At 43.2% G+C, this 23,746-nt stretch overlaps 4 protein-coding genes and 1 non-coding gene across 5 annotated transcripts; 3 read left to right on the forward strand and 2 right to left on the reverse strand.

Moving 5' to 3' along the window:
- The first annotated feature begins 427 nt into the window (after positions 1–427).
- On the forward strand, positions 428–2,210 carry LOC121055570 (probable xyloglucan galactosyltransferase GT19). Its single transcript, XM_040528341.1, has one exon. The coding sequence runs from the start codon at positions 443–445 to the stop codon at positions 1,853–1,855; it is 1,413 nt and encodes a 470-aa protein (XP_040384275.1). The 5' UTR covers positions 428–442; the 3' UTR covers positions 1,856–2,210.
- A 53-nt stretch (positions 2,211–2,263) lies between these two features.
- Positions 2,264–2,334, forward strand: TRNAG-GCC. Its single transcript has one exon. It is a non-coding gene; the product is annotated as a tRNA-Gly (tRNA).
- Positions 2,335–2,538: 204 nt separating this feature from the next.
- On the reverse strand, positions 2,539–5,262 carry LOC102704453 (flavin-containing monooxygenase FMO GS-OX-like 4). Its single transcript, XM_006661976.3, has 7 exons — positions 4,560–5,262; positions 4,050–4,120; positions 3,814–3,966; positions 3,626–3,708; positions 3,375–3,510; positions 3,086–3,259; positions 2,539–2,961 (listed from the first exon to the last, which is right to left on the reverse strand). The coding sequence occupies exons 1-7, from the start codon at positions 5,122–5,124 to the stop codon at positions 2,782–2,784; spliced, it is 1,362 nt and encodes a 453-aa protein (XP_006662039.2). The 5' UTR covers positions 5,125–5,262; the 3' UTR covers positions 2,539–2,781.
- Positions 5,263–7,840: 2,578 nt separating this feature from the next.
- On the forward strand, positions 7,841–12,056 carry LOC102704739. Its single transcript, XM_006661977.3, has 3 exons — positions 7,841–8,105; positions 8,325–8,703; positions 10,372–12,056. The coding sequence occupies exons 2-3, from the start codon at positions 8,376–8,378 to the stop codon at positions 11,805–11,807; spliced, it is 1,764 nt and encodes a 587-aa protein (XP_006662040.1). The 5' UTR covers positions 7,841–8,105; positions 8,325–8,375; the 3' UTR covers positions 11,808–12,056.
- Positions 12,057–19,169: 7,113 nt separating this feature from the next.
- LOC121055516 lies at positions 19,170–20,042 on the reverse strand. Its single transcript, XM_040528039.1, has one exon. It carries the CDS (start codon positions 20,040–20,042, stop codon positions 19,170–19,172), a length of 873 nt encoding a protein of 290 aa, XP_040383973.1.
- Between the last annotated feature and the right edge of the window lie 3,704 nt (positions 20,043–23,746).

The raw sequence follows: 23,746 nt of genomic DNA on the forward strand, positions 1-23,746 counted from the left end.
TATATAAAATAAGAAATATCAAACTCAAACGACAAAAACAAATTAAAATATCAAAGAGCTGGGGAGAGGAGATATCACCCTCATCTTTTCTTTTCGCTTCCGCTTATACATATAAACAAATTTTAAATTTTTAATCTTAAATTTGGACTTGATTCTAGAATTTTTTTACCGAAGTTTATTTTTCCATCATTTGCTTTTATATCGCTAAGAATACATGTATAAAAATTTTATTCATAAATTATTTTTCATTTTCAAATTATCATTTATTTTTTTATGAAAAAGCTAGCAAATCACCCCTGTATCTTTGGCCGAACTAATCAAATTCATGACATGATGACAGTTGGTTTTACAGGTGCAATTTAACCGCTCAATAACTGCAGAGGTGAAAAATGTTAAACTGACATGTGGGCCACACATCCACTAACCGTGCCATTTCCGTTACATGGCCACTCGTCCACTCACTCTCTCTCTCTCTCTTCCCAAAATGCCCAATTCCCTCTTGATCCTCCTCCTCGTCGCCGGCGCCGGCGCCGGCGACGCCGTCTCCGGCGAAGGTGGGGCCACGCCGGACCCGTGCGCCGGCCGACGGATCCACATCCGGCGCCTCCCCCCGCAGTTCAACGCGCACCTCCTCCGCCACTGCGACGCCGCCTTCCCTCTCGCCGACCCGTCCACGCCGGCCACCTCGTCCCCGCCCTGCGAGTCGCTCGTCAACCACGGCCTCGGCCCGCGCACCCACGCCAGCAGCCGCTCCTGGTACCGCACCGACACGCGCCTCCTCGAGGTCTTCTTCCACCGCCGCGTCGCCGAGCGGGACTGCATCGTCGGTGACCCCGCCCTCGCCGACGCGGTGTTCGTCCCGTACTACGCGGGCCTCGACTCGCTGCCGTACGTGCTCGACCCGGCCCTCCTCGACTCCTCCGCGCAGCACGGCGCGGCGCTGGCCGAGTTCCTGGCGCGGGACCGGCCGCAGATCCTGGCGCGCCGCCGTGGCCATGACCATTTCTTGGTGCTCTCCGGGTCGGCGTGGGATTACTCGCAGCAGCCGCACACGGAGCCGAGGCTGTGGGGCACCACGTCGCTGCTCCGGCTGCCGGCGTTCGACAACTTCACGTTCTTGACGCTGGAGTCCCGCGCGTGGCCGTGGCAGGAGCACGCGATCCCGCACCCGACGTCGTTCCACCCGGCGTCGCTGCCGCGGCTGCGCGCGTGGCTGGCCCGCGCGCGCCGGTCACGCCGCGCCGCGCTGATGCTCTTCGCCGGCGGCGTGTCGCGCCCGTCCAAACCCAACATCCGTGGCTCCATCCTCGCCGAGTGCGCGAACCGGACCGAGGCGTGCATCGTCGTGGACTGCTCCGGCGGCAAGTGCTCGCACGACCCCATCCGGTACATGCGGCCGATGCTGCACGCCAAGTTCTGCCTCCAGCCGCCGGGGGACACGCCGACGCGGCGGTCGACGTTCGACGCCATCCTCGCCGGCTGCGTGCCCGTGTTCTTCGAGGACGCCGCGGCGAGGCGGCAGTACGGCTGGCACCTGCCACCGGAGCGGTACGACGAGTTCTCGGTGCACATACCCAAGGAGTCGGTGGTGTTCGGCGGCGTCAAGATCGCCGAGACGCTCGCGGCGGTGAACGAATCCGAGGTGAGGAGGATGCGGGAGCGCGCGCTGGAGATGGCGCCAAGGGTGCTCTACCGGCGGCACGGGAGCACCGCGGAGCTGAGCGAGACGACCAAGGACGCCGTCGACCTCGCCGTGGACGGCGCGCTCCGCAGGATACGGAAGCGGGTGCGCGCGCTGGAGGACGACCAGCCGGATAGGATATGCTCGCTGGAGGACGACGCCGTCGCGTCGTAGGAATCATCAGGAAAGCCACGATCTTTTTGAACTCTGGGAAATCAAGAAACGATTTTGATGGCATCTCCAGTTTGGATTTCAGCACGTGTGCTAAGCAGCTCACTTTGATCCAATCATCCTTCACACTTGGGTGGATGTACATTGGCTCTGTTGGATATCCATTTTCTTTTCTCTGGTGCTCCTCCTGTTGGTTTGTGATGGTTCAATGCAAATTGCTGCTATAATGAAAGGATAAACCTTAATATCTGTATGCATTAGTGAAGTGATTACATTAAATTATGCAGCATCAGAATAACTTCGACCCCTTGATGAATATGGTTATAGGGAGAATATGGTTCACATGGGGTTGCACTAATGCACTATGTATTTCAGTATAAGATTTAAAAGGAAACAGAATGGGCATGATCAGCACCAGTGGTCTAGTGGTAGAATAGTACCCTGCCACGGTACAGACCCGGGTTCGATTCCCGGCTGGTGCAATTAACTTATGTTTTGCCATTTACAGCCTATAAAGCTGAAAGGGTAAATTCCAAATCATCCTCTTGCTTTGCTTCAGATTATTACATTACACTATACAAGCCTCAAATGATTTGCCTATAAACCGAAATGATAAATTTGTTTTGCTTCAGGCTATTACAGTCTACTAGCCTTAAATGATCCAATAATTCACAAGTAAACCAGCGAGCGTCTTATAAAACTGAAATGATAAATTCATGCACAGAATTATTCTCTTGTTTTGTTTCAGATTATTACAGTGTACAAGCCCCAAATGGTCCAATAATTCACAAGTAAACCAGCGAGCATATGTACCCATTCCAGACTTGAGGTTTTTGGGTGTACAGAATTATCCTCTGTATATTTACTGCATTGCAAATTGCAATCATGGACATTGCATAAATGTCAAGATGAGAATCAAAAGATATATTTTACAAGTATTTTTTGAAATATTCTTTTGCTTCTGCCACTAGATGATCATCGTCCCACTCATCTCGGTAACTCTCTGGACGAGCTGCCTTGTTCTTTGAATTTGCAGCATACATCATCTTCCTCCATTGTTCAATTGGTGGAAGACCACATTGCTCCGCAAGCCAATCATCATACTCGAACTGGAAGCAAAAACATTCTTATCAAGGGAACATAAACGAATCTACCGAAAAAAAATTACTGATTACCTTTCATCAAATACTAAATAAACTTAGACAACTAACACTCAAGACATCCGTAAGCTACCTGATAGTCCGCAAAGTTGTGGGCGTATCTCTTAGGCCATCCATACACTTTCAGTTTCGAGTGCAAGGATTTTGCATCTTCCATCATTTCATCTCTCGAAGGAAGCTTGATCCGTCCTGATAGCACACCGGCAACCCATTTGCTTTGGAGTTCAAACAGTGGGAAAGGAATGACCTGCAAGAAGCAGGGAGGGGCATGCTTACATCCTAGATCATCACAAGATCAAGACAGCTTACAAGTGCATTCAAATTTCAAAGTGAATGGCAGCATTTTTTGCACATATATTGACCTTCCACGGCAATCCAATGAAGGACATGTGAGGCGCCACTTCTGGTGGGAAAACATGCTTGTATAGTGGACCAACACAGTTGTCATCAACAGTGATGGCGCTATCATCCCCAAGGAATGGAAAATCATACAAGTAGCTAGTCGACAAGCAAATGCAGCGAACACATTGTTAGCTTGAACCAAAGTAGCAAAAATGCAATTTTGTGCAAGAAGCCAAGAAACTGGCTGCAGGGATAATGCAAGTCTATATACCCAGTACAGTGCATAATGACATCGGCTTTGATTGAGCTGCCATCCTGAAACACCACACTGCCATCTTCTTCTGCACGGTCAATCTGCAGCATGGAAATTAGTTTTGTAGTTGAACTAAATGTGGCAGCCCTTTCGGTTGATAAAGCTACCATAGTATCTATCACTCACCATGAGGAAATGGCGTTTACCATTGAATGGAGCCACATATTATCATATCCAGGCTGCTTTTTGCAAGTGAATGCAGGTGCTGATCTATCAGCAACATGAACCTCTTTCGCAACGCCTGCAATATCCCTTGAAATGTCTACGGCACTTGCAGATGCCCCGATTATGATCACTACCTGCCAAGTAAAAACATTAACCAAGATGCCATTTAAGCACAAATGCATGATCGGAGGAAAGTTGCTCCGATATAGACCCTTACTTGATCATGGAATGGCTCTGGAACGCGGTAATTGTGGCTATGCATCTGTTTCCCAGGCCAAGCATCCACCCCTGACAGTGTTACAAAATACAGATTTGAAGTCGATCTCTATCCATTATTATCGTTTTGCTTTTAATAAGCATAAGCAAAGCCACTTATTTACTATTAAAAAATAATTTGTGGGTAAAATTTTTATACAAGTGTTCTTACAGATCTAAAAGCAATAGCTTTAAAAAAATACTATGAAAAAAATCCTCCAAAATCAACTTCATACTTAAGTTTCAAAATTCAAATTCTGGCTTACAAAGCGTAAACGTAAGCGAGAGATGGGGGGGCTTAAACTCTTGAGTTCAGTTTGAAGTTTAATTAACATTCGTCGATTTGATGATCATCATGCAGTTATATATTGACTACAGTATAGTAACAAATCATCTAATTATTTGAATTTGAATATGTGATGTCCATGATGAGAAGTTGAAGTTGACAAGACTGCGGCGCTGAGGAGATCACCAGGTATATGGGCGAGGCGAGGCTCCGTGTAATGGCCATTGCAAACCACGACGGCATCGTACACCTCCTCCTCGTCACGCTTCCCCTTCTCCCCGAGCTTCCTGGAAGTCACCGCCCACCTCCCTCCGCCGCCGCCGCCGTCCCTCCGAACCCTAACCACCTCCGTCTCGAACCGGATGAGGCCGTACAGATCGAACCGCCGCGCGAACGCCTCGAGGTACCGGAGCACCTCCTCGTGGCCGGGGAACCTGCGCGGGTCGCCGGCGCCGTCGACCCCCGCATCCTCGGCGAAGGGGAAGTCGAGGAACCCCATCGACTCGCGCGGCAGGTTGGTGCGCAGCGACGCGTAGAGGCTGGAGTGGGCGGCGCCGGCGCCGAGCGGGTCGACGGCCACGGCCGCAGCAGCCCCCGGGGCGGGGGCGGCGTCGTAGAGCCACGTGCCCCCGACGGCGGCGGCGCGCTCGAAGACGACCGGCGCGTGGCCCTCCCGCCGCAGCTCCCGCGCCGCCGCCAGCCCGGCGGCGCCGGCCCCGACGACGGCGAGGCGGAGCGAGGGAGACGGCATGGGCGGCGGGGCGGCGGCGAAGGCGAGAGACGTGGGCGATTTCGTCTTGGTTTGGTGCGTGCGATTTGGAGGGAAGCGGGCCGAGCTGAGCTGCTTTTTTGTCGGTTTGTGCTTTCGTGGACAGAGCTTCCTGTGGGCTTGTGGTGGTTCTGCTTTCTGCTTCTGCTTCTGCTGCTATTTGTGGCCTGTCGATGGCTGCGATTCTGTGTGATTTGGTGGCTGCTGGATTGAAGAGGGTGACAGCTGCTGTCACTTAGACCATGTTGAGTTTTCACAAATTTTTGATTTCATCAGTCATGTCGAATCTTTAATATTTGATATATATATATATATATATTATTAAATATAGTTAAAAATAATTAATTATATAGTTTAAAAGAAATTTATGAGACAAACCTTTTGAGCCTAATTAGTCTATGATTAGTTATAACTGCCATAGTAACTTACATATGTTGTTAACGATAGATTAGTTAGATTTAAAAATCCATGTTGTGATTTCTTGACATCCTATATAATTAGTTTTTTAGCTAGTCACCAAAATAATTTTTGACGTCCACTCAAAACACGTAATGTAAAATTTTCATTGAACTAAACAAGCCTTTACTCCTTTTGTTCTTATAAAAAAGGAATTTCATTCCTAAAAGTTGTTTTTTCTCAACAGAGTTGTGCTATACTCTTATGTTTTTTTAGTTTTTATCGGCCTTTTATCCATATGATTTTTGAACAGTTAAACAATGTATTTTTTAAGAAAATATTATTATTTAGAAGTTTATTATCTCATTTTTTGAAAATAATTTTTTGACATTATAATAATTATTTTTATTAACATATCCTTCGATAGTTATAGTAAAAATCAGAAAAATCTAGTAAATCTTTATCTTCGTGTTGACCAAAGAAGGTAGCCTATGTAGGCTGCTTGTATAGTTGGGATCCTGAAGTCTTTGATCAGCTTTGACTCATTTTCAGTTATGAACCTCTGCTTTCTCTTCTCTTTATCAAGACTTTCAGACAAATGTATAAAAACTTCGAAAGGACTTAGCTTTCCAACGCGTGCTTAAAATAAGAGAATATAAATAACTATTGTGTGGCTACAATTATCAAAGGACCTCTACGGTTCCGCGCAACAAACTTAAAAAGATCGGAACAAACGACGGAAATCTTTCGTTTCACTTTTTGAAAAAGAAAAAGGCAAAAACATAAAGTAATTTAAGAGTACATCTTTTATATACGTATTCGCATGAAATACCACAAAATAAAATTTAAATTATGTTTTAAAATTCAATTTCTAGCTTATATATAGATGCAACTATAAAATGATACTGGAGCCAAACTATTTATAGTGACGGGGATAAAAAAAAAAGTTAAGCCTATGGAGTCATCTATTTGTTTTCTAAGAAAAAACCAAACGGCATACGACGAACGAAAAATAATTTGAATAAAACTTTTTTGTATGTGTTTTTAGCAATCAAAAAATAAAAAGCTGAAAATAAAACTATGATAAAGTTTTTTTTAAAATTAACTCTATATTTAAAATTAAAATTTTAAATGTTGATATTTTTTCTGTGGGGTTTGTACGATAAAACTTCAGTCTGAATAAGTGTAATCGCCCATGACCATGAGAGTGAAAAATCAGGGCCTGCACTGAGGTCGGCATGAGAGTGAAATCGCGGAGGCTCGCACGTGCCCGGGTGGATGTCACACACCTGTTGGTGATAGACAAGCGGGCCATGTGTGTAGCTCCATTATGTGCTGTCCTGTTCAACACACATGTGAAATGGTCCTGTTAAGGTATAAGCAGTGCTGTCTACCTGCAGCTTAAATCTCATCTAAAAAATGCAGCTCCGTCTCGTTTTCGTACGTACCGATGTCAATCCTCCATTAGTACTATTATCATAATATTGGTTCAGCCAAAAGAGGCTCCCTTTTGTGATTCTTGTGATCATGTTTTTTCACCCATTTACATGATGTGGTCTAAGAACCGAACCCTAGTATTTTTATCAAACCCTAATTTATTGCCATTAAATCAAATGATCTTCTTTGCACACCCATATCTAGAAATCAGTACATCTTGATCTACCGTGGAGAACCGTTTATTTATTTTCAACATCAATAGTTCATTTTGTACACAAAGTAGTATTTATTTTGTACTGTATGGTTCTCCAATCTCTAATAAAACAGAACAAAGACAAAAAAAAACATCAATCAACAGACGAGAAATATGGCTGGAAATCAAGATATTTTTGTTACAAAAAAGGTTTGTGCTTTGGGTGGGTAATCACAGTTGCAAGCCACAGAATTGCCGGGAGACAAAATGTGGCTTAGGGGTTTGTTTCTATGGACTAAACTTTAGCCTCTAGTCACATCGAATATTTGGATACTTATTATAAATATATAATAATAAACGTAGTTTATAAATAAAACTCATACTTAATCTTGGACTAATTCACGAGACGAATCTAATGAGCCTAATTAATCTATGATTAGTCTATGTGATACTACAATAAACATTGGTTAATTATGAATTAATTAGGCTAAAAAATTCGTCTCGCGGATTAGCTCTTATTTGTAAAATTAGTTTTTTAATTAATCTATATTTAATACTTATTCAAAATGATATAAGGCTAAAAAGTTTAGCATCTTCCAAACAACCCCTTAAGCCGGCCAATAAAAGCGGCTCCTCCTCCCCCAAGACAGCGAATGACCAAGATACCCTCCTCCTTCCCTTCCTCCTCATCTTCTGCTGTCTCTCGTCTCCCCGCACCCTCTCTCTACTCCGCCCTCCCCCCGATCTGCACCGCGTGCCGGAGCCCCTCCGCGCGCGCGGCGCCGGCGGGGAGGCCCGCAGTGACGGCGGGGACGGCCTCTTGTCCTTCCTGACCACGCTCTAGCCTTCTTGCAGCTGCGGGCCGGCGCGCACGGGCCGGAAGAGGGGTTCTTGGGGGACCGAACTCCATCCCGCCTCGGTTCGGATCGAATTGAAGGTATTGCTCATTCGTGGTTACTCCTTTGTGCGAGTGGATGATGCGTAGGTTGGGAGAAATCCGTATCGGAAAGTTGGGATTGATTTCTCCAATTAATCCATCCAGTCTCTTCTGGATTTATTATTATTAGTAGTAGTATTAATATTATTATCTTAAAAAGTTTCTTTTGGATTGATTTGATGCGTGCTGTAGTACTTACTAATAGTAGCTTCTGTTTAGGGGCAACGGAAAAAAAAGAAATTTTTTGGGGGTTCAGCTGAACAAGCCCCCATGCATCACGTTAGGTCCGGCACCGGCAGTCCAGATGCTTCCAGTAATTCCAATAAGCGCAAGAGGGGTTCCTGCTTCGTGGAGCAGAATATGGATGATAGGAATTCGATCCGGATAAAGCCCGATGTCAGCGATACACGGGATAAATGCGGCCATCGTTATGTGATTGATCTGGAGAAGCCGGCGACATCGGATGATGATGTGGAGTTTGTTTCTTATGCCGGCTTTGGCAACCGGTCTCAGGGATGCTATGTTTCAGCGGAGAACTGCTCAACTGCAGAATCCAGCCAGCTCTGTATGGAGCGGAATGCTTCCCGTGTAAGCCCTGGTGAGTTATATAGTGTTCCTTCTCCTCCTGTGTATAGTTAGTTAGTTAGTAAATTTAGTGTCTCGTGTACCTCCTCAAAATTACATCAATTTGCTTGTATAATTCATAGTGGAAATATACTGCCTGGGTACTACAGAAATGAGTTTGTTAGTTACACCTATCCAATCTTGCTATTCTAATACAGCCTACTTACTTTATATGACTGTCCACAGGTATTGGATGTATGCGCTTGTCACTTATGGTTTGATAAAAATATAATCGAAACGATCTCACGGCATGTATATTAATGCTTCCTTGACAAAGCTGGCGCTACTATTATATTGGTGTTCATTATTATCATGAAAATACTTGGTGTAAACTGCTATAAATTGATGGTGCATTTGCTAGATATCGGTAGAATTAGTGATCTCTGCCTGGTATTATGGCTTCTCATTTTTTTTACTTTTTGAGGGAAAGAAGAGCTTTACATACTACATAGCAATGTTAGGAATGCAATGCTCAAGCCTCAAGTATATGGTTAACAAATACCACAGCCTGATTATGCCAAACAGCACAACAGACTATTATGTTAACAATCTGATCAAGTTCATGAGCTACCCTATTCCGCTCTCTTTCCACTTTGTGCATCAACAGCATCACCTCTTGCAGAATTAAATTCCCTCGGCCAGTCATCTTGCCTAGTATTCAACACTGTTACACACTTGCAACAATCTTGTGATTTGTACAACAAAAGAATCTAAAATATGCATGTGTGAAAATTAATTTTTTGCTAAACTATGCTGATATGTGCATCACACAAAAAAGACAAGTACTGCATCTTTTGTGATATAACATCCTCTGTTTCTGCAGAGCACAATGATCTTTTTTCTCTCTAAAATTCTTTACAGTTATACATATCCAAACATATTGAGCATCTATGTTTTTTCAATAATATTGAGAGCATATTAATTGGTGTTTATAAAGTGTCACCTACATGTAGAACTTTCCTGGTTGTTTGAAATTCACAATTATGCTAGCCATAATTGGTGCATATGAACTTGAGTTCATAAAGTTGCAGTTGTTTTTTTTTAAAAAATCACAAGTATGCATCCGTGCCCTTTTTAGCTCTTAATAGTTTGTAAAGTTCATTTCTTTTCTAAGTAAGTTGTGTTGCATTTCAGGTCCACTGGACCTTTAGTAATTTGCAAATTGGCTTATTATAAACCAAGAACTGGGATGAGATATTCTTTGAAGCAATTATTCAGGAGACTCACTGTTAAACTATTAACAAAAGAGGGGTAAATTACAAGAAACCAAAACATGGTTTTACAGTTTGAAAAAAGAGAACAGACTTTGATGTTTCCAAGATGATTTACAGAGAGGCGTTCTCTGTTCTAGACTTCTAGTACCCCTGAATGCATCTATCTCCTAACTAAATTTTCACAACTTATACATGGGGAGAGGATGCTCTCTTCAGCATAATTGATTAGTTGGACCTTCAGTGCCACTAATCTTTGCAAATTTGAGATGGCATAAGTGACATGTGGTTGTTGGAAACAATTTAGCTTGTTTTATTCTTCTCGTGGTGTCTGCTGTATGAACTTTCTTCACTTAAACCTGAAATATAATCCTACAAATTGACCTTTTCATTGAGCATTTATATGACTGTTCAACTCTGATGATTTTCAGGTTCAGTTGGTTCCAGTGATACTCCGGACTGCCAATCCCCTATCAAAACTGATAATACAGAATCCAGGCATTTGCTGATCGACCTGAATGTACCTCAAGAAGAAAGTCTCCATGTTTTCTATGCACCATCTCAAATAAAATGTCCCACTTTAGTTAATTCTTCATTGTCACACCCTGGAGATTTTTGGAATGGCTCCAGCAAAGTTTACAAAAAAGAATGTGGCTCTGGTGTTGGATCATCAAAAGAATCTTCCATTATGGTGGTTGCGCCCAGCTCTGCTCCTGACAGTTCAAGGGAAGTTATAGCTGCATATCCATTTCATGATCCAAAGAATCTACAACGTTCAGGGGATAATCTACATACAAGAGAAAATGACCAGTATGAACATCCAGTGGATAAGTTATGTGGATCCAGCAGTCAGTGTTTCTTGCCACAGCAAAGATTTTCTGTCAGTCCCAGTGGCAGAAATGACTCGTCTTTGGGTTTACAAAAATCAGGTGACAATCTTGTTGCCCGCCAATCAGGACAACCACCTCTGGCTGTGCCTACTAGGTTCCAACATAATACGTCTACTATAATATCCAGTGGTGAAGAGAAGATCCTTTTTGACCTAAATGTGCCAGCTGAAAGCATTGACATGGAATCAACGATAACCAGTAATAGTTTTAGAGATAAGCTAGTGAAAAATGATGGAAGTGAAGAAACAGTAACCGACCATTCTTTCTCCATGAGAAATGGTGTGCATGCTGAAACTTTTACAGAAGAGCAACCTGTTGGAGACCGTCTCATATCGGTGAGCAAGGATGGAAATTCCACATTTTTGCAGGTGTCAAAAAATAATGAAATTGATAAGACGCAGTCTTCAGACCTTCTGAGTGTTAACAGCAAACATTTGATTGCGGAAATTCCTCATGTTGATAATATTGTCTGGCCACAACTGCGAGCATCTCATGATGGAGCATCAAGTCCTCAAGAGACCTTGACAGGTAATTGTGACGAAGTGGTTTGTATTGCAGCTGAGACACTTGTTTCCATTTTCTCGAGTTCTGCGAGTACTACATATTGCCCAGGAAGCAACAGTCAGACAGCAGCCGAGGATGGAAATGATGAACCTCAGCACTCATTGGACTCTTATGAGGAAATTGTATTGAATGTAGAGGAGATCAGAGATGATGGCGAATCCGTCCCTGTGATTCCACCCGATAAGGATGGACCCTCTTGTGGGATCAAGCTGAGGAGAGGAAGAGGATTGAGAAATTTTCTTAGGGAGATAATGCCTGGACTTGTTTCTCTGGCACGGCACGAGATATGCGATGATTTGCATGCTATAGGATTCGAGCCCAGGAAAACTCGATCTAGGAAAACTTTTGGGGTTCAAGGTTCATCTTCAACTAGAGGAAGGCCTCCCAAACATCGTACCACTGCCAGGAAATGATCAACAGCATTTCAAGTTCATACTAGGATGCCGTGAGACTGTCATTCCAGAAGATGAAATATAATTTTAACCTTGTGAATATTCATGTGTGTTATGCGCAGCTTCAAACTTGGTTTGTTACTAGTCACTAAATTGAGGATATCTTCTTTATTCCTTTTAACTCTGTTAACTTTTGGGAGTGCTGTGGGCCATTAGCTTCAAATTTGAGTTCAGCATTGGCAATGAAGGCGTAGTCATACCATCATAAAATCTCAGCATAGCAGTATAATATCTCAGAATTTTGACCTTTTAAGTATTAATCTTTTTCTAAGAATTCTGAGTAGTCTCGCTCCGATATATATATTTTTAATTCTGTTAGGGGTCATGTTAATTTTAATTTTAAAGTTAAATGTATATTTAAATAAATAATAGTTAAATTACAAGTATATTTACTGTATAAAAATTATACTGATAGATTCATATTTCAAACTTACACAGGATGTTGGTTCTATAGCAATTAAGAACACATTTTATGAGAAATAGTTGGTTGAAGTTTAGCTTATGAGACTTAGAATTAAAATACGCCTTATAAAAAATGAACAGAGGCACTATTTTACTTTGATGATAATATGACATTTTTCTTGAATGAAACATATGTGGAGTTACTGAGCCAGTGGGAATATTGTTTCTCAGGTGATTTGCACCACTGCCCTGTGGATAAAATCTAATGTCTACTACAGCTTGCAATGATGAGACCTGGCTGTCCTGATATATGGTCCCAAATTTCCTGCCCCATCTCCTATACAAAGACACCACTTATCAGTTTTTTTTTTCTCATGCAAATCACACCCAGAAGAAAGCAAAGCATTGGTTTCTTCTGTGGTTCATTTGATCTTGCCCCCATTGATGAGCAAGTGCAGTGAGGAGGTCACGGGACATCAGATCGAAGGTCAGTTCCATGGAGTTATGCATCTGCTGAGAGTGAAGACCAGCAGCAATGAGTTAAAAATTTATGATGCATCCAGTTATTTAACCATCTTGCGCACCAGTTCAGCCAGTCATGGCCTCATGAACCTGCTACTGCCTTTATGTTCATCCTAGATCCCCAAGAATCCCAGCTGGAGGCTTGCATTGCAGCTGCTATGGATGGTGGTGTAGCAGCAGAATCCAAGCCTGCAAACAATCTGAAGAGCTTGCTGCCAGTATTGGATTTAGCCAACGAGATTAGTAAGGTTTAAAAAAGTTAAGATAGAGTTTTAGCCTCTATTTTTTAATCTTTACCATAAAATTTTAAGAAGATCTTCCCGGAGGCTCTAATACCAGGGGTAGCGGAGGCTCGAGCTCTAGCCGCCTCCGCACTAAATCCGCCCTTGCTTGCTGCTTGTTCTGAAGTCTGATCAGATTACCCCGTCATTGCCTATTGGCTCCATCTTTTTCAGAACAGATAAATTGGTCGCCATGGAACTTCACAGGTCACAGCTTGGCCAGATGTCGGATTCATTCCCATTATCGAAGAAATGAAACTTCACGGGCATAGGGCTTGTTTGCTTGCTGTCATCAAAACCGTGCCTGGCCCAGATCGACCTGCCTAATCTTATACATGCACTCTGGAGCTTCAGGCTAGTTTGGTTTATGAAAAAAAATGATTTTACCAATTTGTGCCAATGCCAAAATTTTTCACGGTATTAAAGTGGCCCGTTTTTTCTAGGCTTGCTAAAATGAGACTTCAATCCAAATAGGCAATAAATGCTATTGAAATTATCAAATATTGGTAGTCCAATCTACGCAAAATAGCAAATCAACCCTTTCTCCTCGACATCCTCGGTGATTGATGCATTCCTGTAAAGTGTTCTCTTTTTGTTGGAATGACCGAAGGAGGTCGTTCAATGTAATTAAGATAGGAAGAAAAGTTAAAAAAGCTTAATATAATCGACCAGAGAGATTCACGTCCTCTATCACCGTAGCAATGTCATTATCCAACATATGATTAGGTAAGTACCATTAATTACAGATGATACACACCTCGTCTGAAGTTCTTCATATACGCAGTGTGCACTGGGAAGAAATGATTTGTTGCTGTTTGGACAAGAACCCAAGATCTCACCATGATGGCCTGAGCTACCTGTAGAAGTAGTAGAAGTATAAAGCCTTTATGACCTTTGTATTGGCCATCTAGTCTAGGTCTAGTAATAAAGGTTGGCCATGGTCGGTGGGCAAAGGCAAGTGCTTGCACATCCTGCATCATTGTTAGATTTTACTCCTGTCGTCAGATGGACATGCATCTCCCATGATCATCACCTCAGATGATCAGATCACAGCTACTCCAGTCTTCAGGCAGGACTGATGTCGCCAAGCTAGTCAAACTGCCAAAGGTATATGGCCTGTTTGGTTGCTGCCCTCAGAATCGACGTCAATCTCAGTCGTCCGATTTTGTACATTTGAGGTTGGATGCACCTGTCTGAGCGAGGGCAGAAATATAAAGATTTCTGGCTATACACGTAGACAGTCAGGATTCTTATATTTATAGATGGAATTTCATCCACGAATATAAGCATTTCTCGCTAGACCTGAACAGTCAGAGATCCTTATATTTGTGGAGGTAGTACTGTTTCATGTTTTGTTTGAACAAAAAGGAGTGGTGGTATTCCAGTGTACTGAAGATGTATCAACACATCACACTCCAGCAAGCACATTCACTGTTGAGGCAGGCAGTCAAATGATCAATCCAATACCTACATGAGCAGATACATCATACTACATACGGCCATTTGCTGCAACTTGTACCAGCAACAGTAGCAATGTGGCATGATGATTGCAGGAGAGGAATAACTGGTGTGGGCTCCGGAGATCAATACAGAGAACCCGGTAGGCTTGGATTGAAACAAAAGCAAGCTCATGTTTATTACTGCTTCTGTTTGACCACATGGTGACGTTCAGTAGAGGCAGGCAGTTAACCAGCCATTCAGGAGGGCCTGAGAACCACTACTACTACCTGAATCCTTTTTAATGGTAGGTCAAAGCTACAGTCTTTTACCAGTACTGGCAAACAATTAGGAGAGACATCAGCTTCAGCAATTAGAGTGGTGCTTCCTGAAATGGTAGTAGTAGTAGTAATTAAGATGCATGCATGGCGATCTACATGGCATGTTGCCATGTTCCCAACCAGCAGCACACAATGGCCTGGCCTTCTCTCTTTCGAGGGCAGGAATTTTGTAGGATTTTCGTAGTAACTTCTGCCAATTGTTGGATTGGATGGAGTTCATCAGCTTTGACTGAAAATGCTGGAAATGTTGTGTTCTTATTACTGTATTTTCTAGCACCTTACTGCTGGCTTACTGGATACTGTACCACTGGGTTTCTGAACAAAAACTGGACCATTCGTTTCAGGCCTCCTGGAGTTTCTGTGTCAGTTAGGTCTAGTATTCATGGCATTGCAACAAGCACTGTTTCCAAAGAGGACTTCCCCCTCGCGAGAAATGCTGCAATATTCAGAACACTCATACTGAATTACTGAGTACAAAATTACAAATAATCCTTGGGAAAACAACAAGCAAATTCAGAACTCTTTCTCTGAACAGTACCATGCCCGAAAATTGAGGCAAGAAGAACAGTGCAAAATACTCCTACCTGTAACCATCCAATCATCCATCTAGAGAGAGAGAGAGAAGGGTGTGGTCCAATTGTGTTGGCTACGTTGAGCTGGCTAATGGCCATGTCTTCTTTACTCTCTCACTCTGGTTTGGTGCCTTGATCACATGAGACATCGTAACATGCCAATATAATCCTCAGCCTCCCCCTATTTTGCAGCCCTACGAGCAAAGATCCAAGGAGGCAAATGTGTGAAACTCCTGCGGCAGTATGCTTGGCAGCCAGAGATAAAAAAAAAGTCCCCAACAACTGTTCACCGGTCATGATCAAAAGAACAATGACAAGGATATGCTAACAACTCAGGAGATGGATATTACAGTACTGCCTTGTCATAAAAAGCAAGATCCCATCTCAATTAATGGGAATGGTTATTAGCATAGGGATGGTCTCCTGTTTCTTCACAATCAAAGCTGGCAGCTTCTGATGGTCATGTCAGATCTTTTGAGCTTTGGTGGATTTAAGCATCCTATACCATGCGTGCACAAGATCATGCAGGGTGTTTTAGCTCTGAATAATGGAGATTTCTCGTGCAAGCAAACAGGAGAAGTGATGGGAGATTTTATTGCTTCCCCTGATCAATGTTTTCAGCTGCATTCTCAAGCAAGAGTGTACTCCTTTCTGTTGCTTCTTCTACCTTGCACATTAACATCTATAACCAATCTGTTGGCAGTTAACACAGCAGATGTACTACATCTTTTTCGCGAGAGCGCTCTTATCACAATCAATGGAATTTTCTTCCCCAAAGTTGCATTAAAAAATAGTTGAGCAAGGTCTTTCGTTGATGATATAGTTTTCTCCAATTCCTACGTGAACTAAACTGTTTTATATGAAAATCCCGCGGAGCGGAATAACAAATTTATTTTCCATGCTTGATGCATCTACACATCTTTGATCTAGGACCAGTTTATCCATTATTGGAGAAAAATCATGTTCCATATATGATGCCCTGCTATGAACACTATCAAATCCCTAAAAACAATACTATAAAAATATTTGGACAAACAACTGCATCTATTTTCTAGGACAAATTACAATCCTGATTTAGCAGCTGTCATATCTTCCTGGGCATTTCTTCTTCAGATATTCCGTACAGACAAAATGATTTCAATGAAAAAGGCCCTCCCAAACTGTTATTTGCAACTTGTTTTCTGGGATTTGACTTTTTGACACTCGTAAGATTGAGGTTCGATTATTTGACATCCTGGTCTACTGTTATTGATTTAGATGATTCCACATGTCATACTCACGAGTGTCAACATAAACAATTGGCCAACGAAGAAAGTGTCAGTGAGAGGCAACTAAGGAATCACATAAAATTGCCATGACAAATAAGGAATTATGCCGAAAATTTTTGGGATGCCATAAATACCAATAGCGATTGACTACTTATTAGCCTAGACACGAACCTTAATGGCGGTTGACAAACATGCTAGTTATACATTTTACTAGAGCAATTTTACAGTATTTGAGTAAGTATTGAGAGGTACCAAAATTTTAGCATGAAATTTGGTACCTCCCAATACCTAGGTACCAAAATTTCAAGGAATGTAAAATTGCTTATTCCACTAACAACCATAACAATATTTATAGAGCATTGTTCCCATCCTTAAGAAGGTTCTATAAGGTATCACTGTTTTTTATATAAAATTTTATACTTTCTAGTATCTACGGTACTAAGAGATACCAAAATTTATATAGAAAACAGTGGTACCCCGATTGATAGTGACAAAACACTCGACTTGAACATTGCCCCAAGTTCAGGAGTCAGAACTCAAGAAAACATAGAAAAATAAATCAAAGATTTATATTTTCAAGCATTGAGATTCTTTTCCAAAGAATAATAGGGAGCAAAATATACTTGTATGGTAATTAAGTCACTGATTTGGATGTAGCATTGATTTAATTTACTGGCAGCAATACTTCATTTGCATCATATTGAGACCACTTTTCTTCCTTCTGCAGACGATTGTTAGCTTAGCATCTCACATGAGGAAGATCGAGGAAACAAAAAAAAATTATGGGGTAAGCGAAATCTACGATATTATGCTTTGAAACTGTGCGGTGAGTTTAATTAAAATCAATTAACTGCGTATGTATTGTCTTCAATTCTTTTGACTTCGCATATACACGATATAAAGCTAAATTAATTGACTGTGATTAGTTAGGATGTATCCTTATGGTGGAAAAAATTCTCTGGTGCAGAGCCCCAATCCTCACCATGTGAGGAACTATCCTCGATACGCGCCATCTGTATTCTTGCCAATCTTGAAGCATCAGAAAGAAGTAAAACAATTTAGATTTTTTTTTTCACCTTATGGTACCATCAAAGGTTCCTAGGAGAAAAAAAAAAAGAACACTATTATATGCACCCACAACGCAAATATATTAAGAATATATATATCGTTATTTATGAACTTTTCTAAGGAGTGTGTTGGTAAAAAAGTAAATTATTATTTAATCTTTAAACTGAATCAGTCGGTTTTTCGTTAATCATACAAACCATCTTTTCACATTTGCTTGCTTATAAGTCAAAATTTAAATTCTCAACCTTAAATTTAGAGTTGATTTTAAGATTTTTATTATAGTTTATTTTACAGCCTTGGCTTTTAGATCGCTAAGAACATGTATTTAAAAATTTTATGCACAAATTATGTTTCGTTTACAAATACGCTGTTTACCTAAAAGCTAAGCAATCACCCACAGTATAGCATGTATCGTTCGTAGGCACATTGTCCCAGTTGAAATTAACACTAATAAGTCTTTTTAAACAAATATAACAGTATTGAGCGTTTGCATGGGTTGACAAACTAGTTACAAATATTATGCACAGTGTATATTGAAAGTCAGCATCATGTACAGCACACTGCATGAGGATGAGGTAGCAAGCAAAGCCAATCAGGAGCAGGAGGAGGAAGAGGAAGACAACAATTACAATAGCAAGGCTCCAAGAAGCTAGCATCCAACAAGTACATTTTCTCTCCATCTCTCTCTCTCAAGGAAAAAAAAAACACAGAGACCACGAGACTTGAAGCTTTTGCTGCTTGCTGGCTTCTGAAGATGTTGCCAACTTCCTTTTATGCCCTACCTGCCAAATCTCTTCTTCTCCCTGCTCTTGCATGCAGAAGCAAACAAGCAAGCCCTCCCATGGCATTGGCAATGGCAATGCATGGTGAAAAGGAGAAGAAAACATACAGGATGTGACAAGAACCCTTCAAACCTACGGCGACAAACCTCTCTGCTCTGTCTGTCGTCTGATGAGCCTATGAGAAAGAAAAGAAGGAAAAGAAAAGAGAAAAGAAACACATATATTTTGCTGCACTGACACACAAAGATGAAATTGCAGAGCAGAAGCAAAGAAGGAGATGGTACAAGATTCATCCAGACATGCATGCAGGACAAGAGAAAAGAAAGAAAAGGAGAGAGATTTGAATCGACAGGCAATGCGGCATTGCAAAAAAACGTTTCTATATACCATTTCAACATTCAGAACAAAAAAAAGGAGCAATCTTTTACTGTTTTACACACAGCTCTCCATCTCTGTTGCTACTACGTACTTGCATCATCATCGTGGTAATGGCATGGCATCTCTCTCTAGCCAAGAAAATGGAAGGAGAAGAGGAGAATGAGATTGAGAGAAGAAGCTAAACTAGTAGATTAACGAGTGGTTAAATACTGATGGGTTGGTGGTAATGAACGGTGGTTAATTGATGGGAATGGCCATGGGTGGTTGGCTGGCTAGACCTTGTAGATGATGAGGAAGCATGGAAGGACGGCGCGGCTGTCGAGGACGACGAGCTCGCCGTTGCCCATGTCGACGGAGTCGTAATCCGAGGCGTGGTGGCGGGAATGGTCGTGCGCCGGCCGGACGCGCCCGGCGATGACGCGGCACACCAGCATCGCCCTGCGGCCGGGGCCGGCGCCGGCGCTGGAGTGCGCCGCGCCGCTCCCGGCGAAGGTGCGCACCGCGGTGTCGGTGGCGCCGAGGCGGCAGGTGGCGACGCCGGCGCCGAACACCCCGCCGGGCCCCGCGGCGGCGCGGCACTGGAACCGCATCATCTCGTTGCCGTCGGCGCCGCACCGCGCCGCCGCGCCGTGCGCGCGCGCGGCCGCCCTGGCCTCCTCGAACCGCGCCACCGCCCGCGCCGCGCTGTGCACACGGAACATCGCCTCCACCGCCGGCTCCGGCGCCGCCGACGACACCCCCCACCCGGACGAGAAGATGAGCTCCACCACCCGCCGCGACGAGTGCCCCACGGGAAGCTCCGCCATCGTCAGGAACGCCGAGCTGACAGGCGCCGCCGCGGCGGCCGCGGGCGACGGCATGAACGCCCCCGCGGTCACCTGCTTCGGCTTCTTCTTCGGCCTCGGCCCCACCTCCCGGCGCGGCCGCTCCTCGGGCGCCCTCCTCCTCTCCCTCCTCGCCTTCTTGGCCGCCCCGTGCCGCAGGAACGCCACGGAGTCCCTCACGTCCTCCGCAGCCGCGCACGACACCGCCGGCAGCATCGGCGTCGGCGGCGACTGCGCCTTCTTGCTCGGCGACGGCGCCACGACCGCGTCGGCCACGCCGTACGACCTGCAGCTCAGAGAGCGCACCCACGCCGTCGCCATTGGCATGGCGGACGCAGCACGACCAGGAACAGACGCCGCGCGCTCTCGTTGCGACAGCCGGCGACGACGGCGGCGGCGGTTGAGCTCGGCGGATTGGTGGTGGTGGTGGCCGCGCGCTCTGGCTTGGCTCTGGGCGTTATTATGGGGTGGATTTATTTGCTCCTACCCTGAGCTGTACACTGTGCCACTGGCATTACACTGCTTGCATCATTTCTCACCCAGCCTCAGCACCTCACTCTCACTGCCATGTGGGCCCCATCTTCGCAGCTGCATCGTGGGTCCCAGTGTCAGTGGCTGCGGTGTGCGTAGGATAACTGGCATTTTGCAATGAACCAGTGTACCGGGAGTTGTACTGCAGATTTGGGGTTGGGGTACTCTTTTGAGCTGTGAAGTGTGAGTGATTTGATTTGGGATAATCTTTTCGAAATTTGTTTTCATTTGGGCTCATGATTTGGGGGAACGGGGGAGACAGGGCCCATTTTTTGAGTGGATTTGTGTGGCAATAATCATTTGGATTTGGATGCCTAGTCCAAGGATTTCCCCGGAGGCCCCTCTCGTTCTCTACAGTAAATTTTGCAGGCACAGTCCCTGAACTACTGAACAGTGGTTTTGGGATAAAAATTACGTATAAAAATTTCTCAACTGATGTTTTTAAATAAAAAAATAAATTTTTAGATAGTAAAATCATCCGTTTAGAATCTCAAATACATATCAAAATATCAGATAATTCTTCAATAATTCCTTCTCATGTATCTCAAACGGGGCATAGGTACACTCTCTTTCTACTAGCTTTCTTTTCCTTTTTGTTTTCTTCTTTTGAATAGCGCTTTTTTTTTCTTTTGTGTTTTTCAGAGCTCCCTTTTGTGATGAAGCTGTGTGTGGTCGGTGTTCTCTCTTTTTATTTTTTCTCTGTGGATGTGGAGTCCAGTTCTTCCCTTGGTTGCAGGCACGCGTTTGATCTCTATGTTCGTGGTGCTTCTGATTTCTCGTCAGAATTCCAAAAGATGCATCTCTTTTTGTTATCTCTGTCTCTCTTTTTCTTCCTATAGGCTGGTGTCCACTTTTTGTTATTTGTTTCACAGCTATTTATTTTGTATTTGTTAGTTGAGTACATCAACACATCTAATTTAGATGAAGAGGCCGGATTTTATCCATTTTCTAAAAAAAAAGTTTAATTTTGTATTTGTTTGAGAGAAAGACGTCAACTTTTCCTCATTTTTTCAGTGGAAAACTTTGAATTCAATGCGAACATATTACCTAAATGCTCATCATAATTCGCATTTACAGCGCGTCAGAATTCAACTTCGAACAGATTGTTTAAATGAAAGTAGTTAAAATTTCAATTCATGTACGCCTGCAATTTTTCTCGGGGGTTTCTTTAATTAACTGCCGCGTAATCATTTCTTCTTATGTCGCTATTAAAATGTCAGCAACGCGGCAAATATGATTTGACGGTTAAGCATGTGTCGTCGCTGACCTGCGAGTTAAAAACACCCCAAATTCGAACTATTCTTTTTGTTTTTTCCCCCGAATATTCGCGTTATTCACGTTACAAAATGATGGGTTCCAACACGCATAATTAAATTGATTAGTTAATTAATCGGGGTCGGATTTTCTGAGATTACGAACACAAAGATCCGATCTCTCTGAATCGAATTGATCTTCCTATCGCCCGGCATGCAGCTGAGACATCTCATTCGTCAACAACCACTTGCCCAACTGATCAAATCGTGTACATACATTTTTTTTCTGAATTTTTTTTGTGACAAAGACTTAAGCAGTTGACAAATGGCGATCGCAATTAGTATTAATCTGCATGTGTAACATGACACTGAATTACTGATCCACATTATCTTAGTGATTTCTGACTTTAACTAAGAGCCTGAAATCCCTGAACCGACGACAACCTAATTTCATCACCTATATATGTAATGTACGCAACTTCCTGTATAAACCCCGTATTAAATACATGCATATGCATTCATACTAAGATGATCATCTCTGCTGCATATTCAGGCATAAAAAAAGGTGAAGAGATGTTGTGTGCAGTTAACCAACGCGTTTAATTAGTTTATTAGTTTAAGCTGACCCTGATAAGATGCAACTGGTGAGACGCATTTGGAGATGGAGCTAGCCATCATTTCCATGGCTCTGCTGCTACTGCCAGTACCGAGAAAGCTATCGAAGGCATTGCTGCATGCATGCATGATCTCACTCACTTCTCGACTCGATCAAATCGATCGAATCCTCCTCCAACGAATCGCCGCAAAGATCTTAACCGAATCATTGCAGCATCAAGAACCGGAGGAATGTGCAAATGGTTGCTACTGAATTTTATTACTCCTATCTCTCTTTTTTTTCAGATAATGGTTGCTATTGCAAGTTTGCAACTGGTTGGTATCTGCCATTTAGCCATGTATTAATGCAGTGATAAGCTCTGAAAGTGGCCTTCCAACTTATGGCACACCTAACATCGACTTCTTTACGATCCCTTCAGGATTCAGACTTATCTTTGACACCCAAAAAGAAAAAAAACATTGATTAAAACATGTCGGCCTCTGAACATCACAAGTTAAACGAATCTGTCCCCTTGCAGATTAAGGATGGCATCTCTCTTAATCTCTGCCTCTTGTAGTTGTAGACTGATTGGCTGATGATGTGCAAGTCAGATAGATGATCACTGCATTTGCCAACGACCTAATCCGGGGTTTCCTAGCAGGGCAAGTATTCCTCAGAAAGAGAAGAATGTGTCAAAGTGTTAACATCAAGATGTTGTGGTTTCACCAAACAAACCAGTATATACAGACTGATTCCAGCCAGCCAATGTGCTACACTTGTACAGCATTCTTCCAGTTGCCTTTGCTTGTGCTTGGTGCCCAAGAGAAGTGTACTATGCTAGCTATAGCTGCTGTACCAGCATATCTATTCTACTGCCTGATCATCTTCTGTATACAATACTCTCGAATTATGGAGTATCTTGGGGTAGTTGGATTGTATGGACGGTCCTGCACTTCTGCTCCTGTGAGTACTGTAGTCTAACGAGGTTTATTACTGCTCCCAGATTATCACACTCATTCAGGTACATAGACTTGCAGAAGTAAACACTAAACAGTTATGAAAAGTAGTAATTGAAGTGGATATAATGGCCGTTGCTTAGACAGGGAATTGCTTGAAAAACTGGGAGGAGAAACTAAAGCATCAATGTCAGGTAAGACAAGACGCATCCATCGTCTATCGGTAAACGGGAAGTGAATGCTGAACGCTTCCTTTCATGGTAGATATGGGCTCCCTCCACTAGCGGTAGTACTGCAGTACTACACACTAGTAGCATTTCGGCAGCAGGTCAGGTTGCAAAAGGCCAAACAAGAAAGGCACCAACTTTTGCATTTTTTTGACAGAGAGAGGGAGCAAATGCTAGAGGGCAGCAGATGGGATGGGAATATTCAAAAGATACACAAACAATAAAATATGACAGAGAGAGAGATAGAGAATGAAAGAAAGAAAGAAAGAGATTGTGAGATGGCAGCAAAAGCAGAGCCTGGGAAGGAAAGATGAAAAGATGCAAGGAAAGGCAGCAGCTACTCTTTCGTCACAGTCTTCAGTAGAGAAAAGCATCAGAATTTGGAACCAACTACGAGCACTGATTGATGAGTACCAGTACTATACACATATTGTAGGAGTACATGTGATGATAAACACAAATG

Source organism: Oryza brachyantha, chromosome 10, assembly GCF_000231095.2.
Source record: "Oryza brachyantha chromosome 10, ObraRS2, whole genome shotgun sequence".
Lineage (NCBI taxonomy): Eukaryota > Viridiplantae > Streptophyta > Magnoliopsida > Poales > Poaceae > Oryza > Oryza brachyantha.